Genomic DNA, 9,955 nt, shown 5'->3' with positions numbered 1-9,955 from the left:
ATTCAATTTTCGGAATATTGCTTAATCTTAATTTTTGTTCTAAAATCTATACTGTATCTTTGGTTTACAGTTTATTTAAAAGACATTGTATGATATCTTCTCCTAGTATTAGAAACTTTAAAAAGTTAAAAAAAAAAGATTTAAGATTTACATGTCAATTAAAATAAACAAGAGAATGGAATAGTAAGGAATTTTTTTTTTTTTTTTTTGGACTGGCTCAGGCTGCCTTAAGGGCAGGTCTAGTAAGGCAAATGGAGCTGGGGATTGAACCGCAGTCCCCTGCACCTGACTGGGTTTGCCCAAGCAGGCCCTTAAACAACTGAACTAACCCACAAGACCCTAAGAATAGAATATCACGAGGAGGAACAGGGAGCTTTGTCAATGTGGGCAACAGAGTTAGACACCTGAGATCTAAGAAGCAGCTGATAGACTTTACAATGAAGGGTTTGTTTGGTGACGTTTGCATAAGCAGTTTCAAAGGAATGACAAGGAGCTCCTATTACCTCTGTATCACTTCTATTTTTTATTCTTTTAATTTTTTAAAATAAATAAAGGAATAGTGAGATAACGTAACTACAATGGGCTCACGACAATGAGGAGAAGGTTGGGCGGGCCTGATGGCCACTCCAGTAATCCTAGCGCTTGGGAGGCTGAGGCAGGAGGAGGCCATGAGTTCGAGGCCAGCCAGGGCTACATGGTAAGACTGTCTCGAAAACCAAACAGAACAAATGTAATGTGGGAAGAGAAATGGGAAACTGTGAGTATAAACATTTTTGATGTTTGCTGGCAAGGAAAGGAAAAGGGAGCTGCAGCGTGAAGAAAAAGCAGAAACAGATGTTCCTTTTCCATCTGAGCGCTATGGCCTTTAAGGCTTCTGGAAACCTATCCTCTTTATTTGGCAGTGACAATAAGTTCTCTTGGAGAAGGAGTTTCAGGAGTAGGCAGGTAGCCGGGTGTGTTGGCCGCTCCTGGAATCCCAGAACTCTGGAGGCTGAGGCAGGAGGGTCACCATGAGTTCAAGGTCAGCCTGGGCTACACAGCAAGTTTAAGGCCAGACTGAACTACACAGTGAAACTCTGTCTCAGAAAGACAAAAATGAAAGGAGTAGCAGGTACAGAATCACTCGCTGCGCTGATTCTGCCTCTGCTCATTCCTTCACAGAAGTTTGCTTTCCTTCTGCTCTTCTCTTCCTCAACCAGAAAGGCCAGACAGGCCGGCCGTGTCAGCCGCCAGCTTGGTCTCTAGTGATCTCCTGAACTTGCCTGGTGGCTTCCCCTGATGTGACAGCCCAAGAGCAGTCTTCCCTCTCCAAGTCACTCCCAACCAATCTACCTTCCCAGTGATGCCAACTTTCTACTGCCTCAAAAACATGTCATATGATTTTTAAAGCATGTAATAATCTTAAATTCATCCCTTTGAACATAGAGCTGTGGAGGTGAAACGGGACATCAGTCTCTGATAGTTCTTCCCTGTTGGCATTCTGCATAATTTGCTGTGAATCTTCCTTAGATCTGTCTCCTAGTCAACAACTCTCTAAACCTAAATTTCTACACCTAACCAAGTTTCTCTGCGCCTACCTGGCCACAGGCCAGTCCCCAGGGCATCTTCTCCCTATTGTTAGTTATTAATTACCAGCACCCTGCCTCTGTGCATGGCATTCACACAACCAGAGAAGCTCTCCATTGTCCCTCTGCCCTTCCAAGTCCTATTCATCTTCTGAGATCCAGCATAAGCTTGACAAAGTCTTTGTAGACAACTACAGAGCTTCTTATATTCCTTACAGTTTGTGATACTCCATAATTCATTATTTAGGCTCTACGTTGGCATGTTGGTGTCCGTGTCACGTGAGTTAGTCCTGTTGTCCTAACTGCATAGATTACAGGCTAGCTGCAGGCTCACTGTACTGTAGTCACTTAATTGATTTTTAATTAAAAATACGTGAGTGTTAGTCCTAAATATAGATCACAGGCCTTATGGGAAACAGAGAGCTATTATACTACCCTTTGAGTATTTATTCAATCATTTGAGATTTTAAGGTCAAAGTGAGTTTTACCTACCTATGTGTACCTCACATGCCCACATGCATTACAGACATAGGCTTCTCCTAAGTCTTTGTCAATAAATAGTTGTCAGTTCATTGATTCTAGCTTTTTCTCTCATTACTTGTGTATGAAAAGACTCCAGGTTACTACTTCTGGTAAATTTTACCTAAGACCATCTAAGATCAAGATCATGCCTTTCGTTTTAAGTTCTCACCAAAAGACCCCACGAAGCCCGACCACAGCCCACTGCCTTTTCATCCCCAACCACCCCTACCATTTATGATCAAACTGACGATAATATTAACAAAAAGCAAAACAGCTTAGGTGATTGTGGTCTCTGTGACCAATGGTTTCTGATAAAAAGCATGACAGTATCACACAATGAAGAAACTGAGAAACCAAATTGTTACTCATAAATTCCTGCCTCAGTGTTAGCAACAAATTCCTGCAGTTGTGGACAGAGCCACAAGCTCACTAGAAATGTTCAGGCCTGTTAATAACGTATCGTGAAAAGTTTTTAAAAGTCATTACCCAAGGAATCAAAAAGCTCTCCTAGAATTAACTAAGGTTGAAGATACAAAAGTTAATATATAGGAGTCAATTTTATTCTTTTATATCATCAATGAACAACTGAAATGTAAAATTTTAAAAATATCTCTTATAATATTACTCAAAATATACAATGCTTTGGTATAAATCTCAAAAATATTTATAAGATATATATAAAGAAAACTAAATACTCTGAAGAAAGAAATCAAAGAGGATCTAAGTACGTGGACAGATATTTCCACTTACCAGGATGAAAATGCTCTATACTATTAAGGTATCACTTGTTCCCAGTTTGATATATAGATTCAACACACTCCCAATCAAAGCCCAGGAAATTATTTTGTGAGCACTGACGGACTAATCCTAAACATTATATTGAGATGCAAAGACTCCAAATAAGGAACTGAATACTGAAATAGAACAACAAAGGGAAAACATTGCCTCTATCCAACTTCTGTACTATAAAGCTACAGTAATCATGACATTATGGTATTGGCGAGAGAGTAAACAAATAGATCAATATAACAGAATAGAGAACCTACAACTAGAGACACAAGAACACCATCAACTGATTATTGACAAAGGGGCAAGGTCAATACAGTACATAAAAGAAAATTTCTTCAACAGTGGTGCCAGGATAACTGGACATCCACGTGTAAAAAAAAAATTAATCTAGACAGAGACCCTACCACTTTACAAAAATTAACTCAAAATGGATCATGGACATAGCCGTAAATTTCCTAGAAGATAATATAGGAGAAACCCTACATGAATAGAGCTTGACTGTAAATTTTTAGCTACAACACCAGAGGCATAACCCATGAAAGAAATCATTGATAAGCTGGACTTAACTAAATTAAAAACTTCTGCTCTCTAAAGATACTGTCAAGAGAATGAGAAGACGAGCTACACAGCAGTGAAAACTATTTTCAAATGACACATGAGATGAGCAAAAGATCTGCCAATTTACCAACAAAGATACAGTGAGGGCATCTGGAGCACGTGAAGATCCCCAAGAGGATCTGCCACTAGGGATCTGCAAACCGAGACAAAAAAATACTACCCTGCTCCACAACAGCTAGCCTCCAAAACACTGACTGCAAAGACACGAGTCACTGAAACTCCCTCACTCGTTGCTACTGGAATGCAGAAGGTGGTCACTTTGGGACACACCTCGGCACTTCCCAAGAAAACTCAACACACTCTCATCATACAATCTAGCAGCTGTGCTCTGCTTTTTACTTAGATGAGTTGGAAACTGAGGTCTACACAAAAATCCTGAACATGAGCCAGGCATGGTGGCACATGCCTTTTAATCCCAACACTACAGAGGCTGAGACAGGAGGATTCCAAGTTTGAACAGAGCCTCAGCAACTTAGCAATTTAGTGAGATCCTGTCTCAAAATAAAGAGATGGGAGGTAACTCAGTGAGAAGGCCCTGGGTTCAGTTTCTAGGGCTGAAAAAAAAAAGAGCATGTTTAGTGTTTATAACAAGTTTATTCATAACAGCTTTTATTCTAAGACTTGGAAGAAACCAAGACATCAGTCCTTCAGGAAGTGAATGGATAAAATCTGGTACCACAAGATATGTACAAGATGTGATGAAAAATTACAGTAGAATGTACTACAGCAAAAGATACATTGCACCCTGAAAAATGCCATTTAAAACACACCCATCCCACACTCTTGCTGCTTTCTGAAGCAGCTCTGAAGTCCTCCTTCATGAGTGTCTTTAGCGTGTGGTCATGGCTGCCTCACACCCTATATTGGTTCAAAATGTTTACCTTTCCTCGTCATTTTGACTTTGGAAAGAGCCAGAAGTCACATGGTGCCGGAGCTCAAGAGTCAGATGGATAAAGACCCACCATATTGCAAGCCTGCTTTTCCACTGGATGCACTTAGAAGCTGTGTTCACCATAATTTTTATCACACCTCATAGAGACAATCGTGACAGAGGGTTCCAGAACGGCTTCACAAAGCAGCAGCAATGAGAGTATAAGCGTATCGGACGCAGGGGGAGTCTCTGAGAAGGATTACTGCCAATGTGCCATTTACTGTAATAGCTGTTTTAATTACTGATCATGCCTCATACCGATATTCAGCACCGAACACAAATGAGCTTTCAAGACATGACAAAGCACAAAAGAAGCTGACATGCAGATTAAAAAGCAAGTTTGAAAAGGTTAAATATTGGATGATTCCAACTACACAATATCATGGAAAAAGAAAACCTAGAAATACAAAACAAAGATTGCCAAAGGGAACAGAAGAATGAATTGGCAAAGCACAGAGGATTTTTAGGGCAGTGAAACTATTTGGTATGATGCTGTAATATTGAATCATGTCATTATATATTCATCAAAATCCATAAAATACAAAAAATCCATTTTCAAAATCCATAAAATGAACTCATGTAATGAGTTAATATCTTCAAAATTCTGAGTGGAGGTAGAACTTATGACAACATTTTGGCTCAAGCATGAAACCAGAAAGACATTTTCAGAAATAGTGTCTCTAACATCAGAGAAGTCCTGGAATGACAATAGCACAACTAGACCAGCCTATTCAGCAGGCTTGTCAGGAGGTCACCAAGGAAACGGGGAACCAGATCGAAGGTTCGTGGAAATGTCACCATTAGCTGTGGAACCAAGCACTGAGACAATTAGGGGAAACATGAACAGTTCCTTGCACAGGGTGCACTGGACAGGTATCCTAGAAGAGAAGCGCGCTCTCTGTGGCTACTTGGCTCAGTGGTGAAGACAGCTGTATAGTAGGACCATAAAAATACTATGAATTCTTGTTTTTTAAAGTACGCTATAAGCATGTCCAGAGACTGAAGTAACAATGAAGCAGGAGGAAAACTAAGTTCTTAGCTACTAAACTAGCGAATCGTGGCTATGTCTAAAATGTAAGAAGTAGCAGTGTACCGACATTATGTGGAGAGTCGGTGTAACTGTAGGGGAGGAGCAGGAAGAGCTGCGGCGACGGCTGCCTCCGCAGAAGGCAGGACTTGGAAGTGGAGCTGGTTACGGCGCAGGATGAGGAGAACTGCTAGAATCTTACCCTCGGGCTAACTGCATTTAAGAGTATAAATATTAATATAGTCTAAAGTAAGGAAAAAATGAAGTAGGCAGGCGAGGAGGGTAGGAAGGAGGGGTAAACGCACAGCCTCCGCCCCATACCTTCCCAAGCACACTGGGAGTCCTCACAAAGCTGCATGTTCCCCTGAGTTGCTGGACCACCTTCTGGGCTGCAAGGAGCTGCTTTAGGCATTTCTGAAAATAAACACACATAAAGAAGATGCTTCTTTAGAAACATACGTGTACATTTCAGATAGGGTGTATGACAAAGAGTTACTTAAAATTTACTAGGAAGTTTATGGATTCCATACTGTCAAAGCCAGCACTACCATAATAGCTATAATTTATTAATTGCTGTATAATTAACAGTGATAAATATTTTGCATATGTTATTTATAATCTCTGCAACAACTGCATATAGCAGGTATTACCTCGCTAAGCTAAAATCCTATTATTCTTCTAACTTAAAATTCTATTTCGCCTATTACCAACATCACTCGCTAGAAATGGGAACAGCGAGTCACAGAAATCTCAAGTAACTCGCCTCTGTTTCCACAGGCACAAAAATATGATTGCTGTCTCAATTGGGCCAGTAGATAAAATGTACTCCTGACAGTCTGTCATCAACTTTGATCAAAACCAGTTGGAAAAATTCATAATAAAGAAAAAGAAAAGTTCCCACTGGAATTTCCCAAAAGCACTGATATATGTAAGTAAGGCTGAAAAGATCCTTTTTCCTTCACTCATTCACAATACACAGTACTTAATCTCAAGTATAGGACAATCACCGGATCTCTGAAGTTCACACGGATGTCTCTCTGACAGCACTGTTTAGGGTTTTGGTTTCTCCCTCTTCTTTCTGTTACATTACAAACACTTCCTGTCCATGAATTGAGGTTTTAAGTTTTGAACACAAAAAAAGTAACTATAAAGTGCAGTTGCCCAGCCTCAGCACTGCTGCACTTGGGGTCAGATGATTCACCTTCAGGAGAGCTGTCCTGCGCACCGCCCAACATTCAGCGGCGTCCCTGGATCGCCCTACTAGCCGCCTTCCTGATTGCAAAAACCGAAAACATTTTCAAACATTGCCAAATGTGAACTGGGACATAAAAATCACCCTCAGTTGAAAACCACTGGTGTAAAAGATGGCTTGTTTAACTGCCTGCTGATCAGATGTTCAATTTCATTTTCACAGGTTCACACCTTCAGAGTCCCGTAGAATCCCACAAAGCTAGATGAAGCACTGTCCAGTACATGCTGTACTCCACACACCCAGGGACGCTCTCGTCTACGTGAGATCTACTTACCTTTTATCTGCCTCAGCACAGAGCTCCTGAGCATGATTTCTGAAGGGCTCATAGCTCTGCAAGCCCTCACTGTAGAAACACTCTCCAGATGACTGGTGAGGACCGACAGAGACTGCAAAGCTTTGTGAAAAGGTATTTCCACCTCGTTCAATGCTACCTGACATTTAACCATGACAATAGCTTCCACTGTCCCATCCCAGGGTCATTCCGTGATGCTGGGACAATGGTCTATCTGTGTAACAACTGCTCTAAGAGGTACCACATAATCTCACAGACAGAGCCACCAACCCTGCTGCTTCCAGTTACTAGAGGGGTTCAGGGGAAGGAAAAGGGGAGCCCTGAAGGTCACGGTAGTACATCTCCAGTCCGCAGTAGCGAGTGGAAAGCTGACCCCGCGATGCGGCAAATTGTACCCAGAATCATCTCAGTAAAATTCCCGAGTGATCCTCTACCCCTAAATGCACACCCAGCAACAGGCCACCACAAGAGACTTGCTCCAATACATTCATTCCCAGTGGTTAGGAGTTCAGTAATCAAGATTTATACTCCTAAGATCTGATTGTTCCTCCAGAATGTTATATATGGCAAACCCACACAGAGGCATACCCTGGAAGAATAATTTAGCCTGAGTCGAGAAATTATGACTTTTCTAGTTAAGAAGTTTTAAAATGAAACATTGATTCCTTTAGACACTCTTTACTACATTTCATAAACCTGAAAACATGCTATTGGTATAATGTACCCACATACTCAGACTGTACTCCTAAGGTCTTAAATGGTAAGAGATGTCTAAAAGAATAAATGAACTTAACCAAGAGACAAAAACAACAAAGACTTGGGGGCCTGCCAAATAACTTAGCAGATTAGAGCACCTGCAAGCAGGCACAGGGTCTGGAGGTTCGATCCCCAGGCCTGCCATGCCAGCCCCACCCCTAGGGCGCACTGAGATGGCAATTGAGACTGGGCATGGTGGTGCATGCCTGTAATCTCAGCTATTGGGAAGCTGTAAATAGGCAGATCACTACGAGTCCAGTCTAGCAGTGAAAACCTGAACATCCTGTAGACCCTTCCCTAAAATAAAAAAATTTTTAAAAACAAAGACTTAAAGAAAAATAGCCAAAAGGCCAGCAGAGTCATCACCATGTGAGTTGGAAATGGCTAGAAAGAGCACCTGGCCAAAAGGAAGCCACCAGGTTGTTGTTCTTTATCTTTACCTCTTTAATAATTATTCCCATTCTACTTTTGATTGGTCCTAAAGATGCTTTCCTATGTATTGGGGGATTTCTCTTTTTTGAAGTACTTCTACATCCTCCGCTTGCATGGCTGTTAGTTTTGTTTTTGACTTTTTGGTCAGGAGCCCATCATTTCCGTCCTCAGCTAAGCGGCTCTCGCCTCACACTGGGAACTCAGCTGCTGCTGGTTCTCGAGATGGAGACCTGCAGCATGCTCTCTGCCCACCTGGCCTTTGAAGGCGATACTTTCCTTCCCACCCTATCCAGTGCACGATATGCCTTACAAAAATGGAGGCCAGAGTGATGTGCTTCAGAGCTGCCTTTGACAGGAGTCTTCAGTAGTTCTGTGTAAGAGCCTACAAGAGAGACATTTAGCTTTGGATTTGGATTTTTAAAACCAGATAATCACATCGACCAGAGGTCTAGCCATGGCACCTTTGACAGAACAAACCATGATGGCCTAAATTCTTGCATGGGGGAAGGGAGCGAGATGGGGTCCTATCCAGAACACTGGATTCATAATTGAATACAGGAGAAACTGCCTCAGGGCCTCTACAACAGGGAGGAAATGCTGAGATTAAAGATCTGACTACCTAGAGCCACAACAGAGAAAGTGCTTTACTTCTTGGTAAAAACAGATTTGCACATTTGGAGAATGGACAGAAAGAGTTCACCGGTTTAAAGTTCTGATAGGAAGAGCCTGCTCAGGTCACCCTCTGTCCCTCTCTTGGACAGAAGCTTTCTTTCCCCCAATAAATATTCTGATCTTTAAATAAATAAATAAATAAAGTGGGGGTGCAGGCAGGCCTGGTGGCACATGTCTATAATCCCAGCACTCAGAGGGCTGAGGCAGGAGGATCATTACCAATTCTAGAACTGCCTGGGCTACAAAGTGCACTCAAAGCAAGTCTGAGATCCTACCTCAAAAAGACCAAAAAAAAAAAAAAAAGATGGTGCAGAGAGTGGCTGGTCTGCTCAGGCTACGCTCATCCTGCCGGGAAACCACTGCGGGCTGCTTGCTGGCCATTAACATCACTACGTGACGATGAGCGCATCACTCTGCCTCTCACCCTGCCTGTTGTAGAACGATGTTGTAAAGTTAGCGTGAGACAGCACCCGGGGAGGACTTTCCCAGCCAAAATAAAAGCCACTGTTACTTGTGTTGATACCTTTCCATCTTCTCTTCTCAAGATTGAGAGATCACTCCACTGTATCAGACTTTTAACTGCCCTGGAAACCTGTGAAGCCACCCGCTAAAGCCAAGTACCTGCCACAGCAATTGTTCTTCAGAGGGATCGAGGCACCTCGGCCTCTGCCACACGACAGTCCCCAATGCTGGGCACAGCAAATCATCCTCACTGTCCCTGGAGTCTGGCTCCTCACACCCTGCCTGGGATTCACGATCTAAGAGAACTATATTCCCTTAAGGAGGAATGGTGGCAAAAATATGAGATGTTCCTCAAAGTTTTAGATTTTGCTCTTGTCCTGAGATATGAACATGGTTGCTTTGTAGTCATAGAAAAGTATACAGCAGAAAAGCCAGCTCTCCGAACCTCCAGTGAGACGGGAAAAGCTGTGCCTGGATACAAATTCTGACAGTCAACCCATTTACAAACAGAGATCAGAGCCAGGCATGATGGTGCATCCCTACAAGTTCAGCTATGAGGCAAGAGGATCTCAAGTTCAACACTGGTCTCAGCAATTCAGTAAGACCTCTCTCAAAAATAAAAAAGAAATAAAAATTA

At 42.1% G+C, this 9,955-nt stretch overlaps 1 protein-coding gene across 1 annotated transcript in view; it reads right to left on the bottom strand.

The window, feature by feature from the left end:
- Cdc20b (cell division cycle 20B) overlaps positions 1-9,955 on the bottom strand; it is a 75,008-nt gene that overhangs the window by 39,414 nt on the left and 25,639 nt on the right. The window contains 4 exon segments of the mRNA XM_023709097.1: positions 5,774-5,821; positions 5,824-5,866; positions 8,437-8,468; positions 8,471-8,585. Coding sequence (XP_023564865.1) covers positions 5,774-5,821; positions 5,824-5,866; positions 8,437-8,468; positions 8,471-8,585 — 238 coding nt within the window.

This window comes from Octodon degus, unplaced genomic scaffold (genome assembly GCF_000260255.1).
Source record: "Octodon degus isolate 3935 unplaced genomic scaffold, OctDeg1.0 scaffold00001, whole genome shotgun sequence".
Classification (NCBI taxonomy): Eukaryota; Metazoa; Chordata; class Mammalia; order Rodentia; family Octodontidae; genus Octodon; species Octodon degus.
Note: the sequence above shows the minus strand (reverse complement) of the source record. Positions and strands in the feature narration are given on the sequence as shown.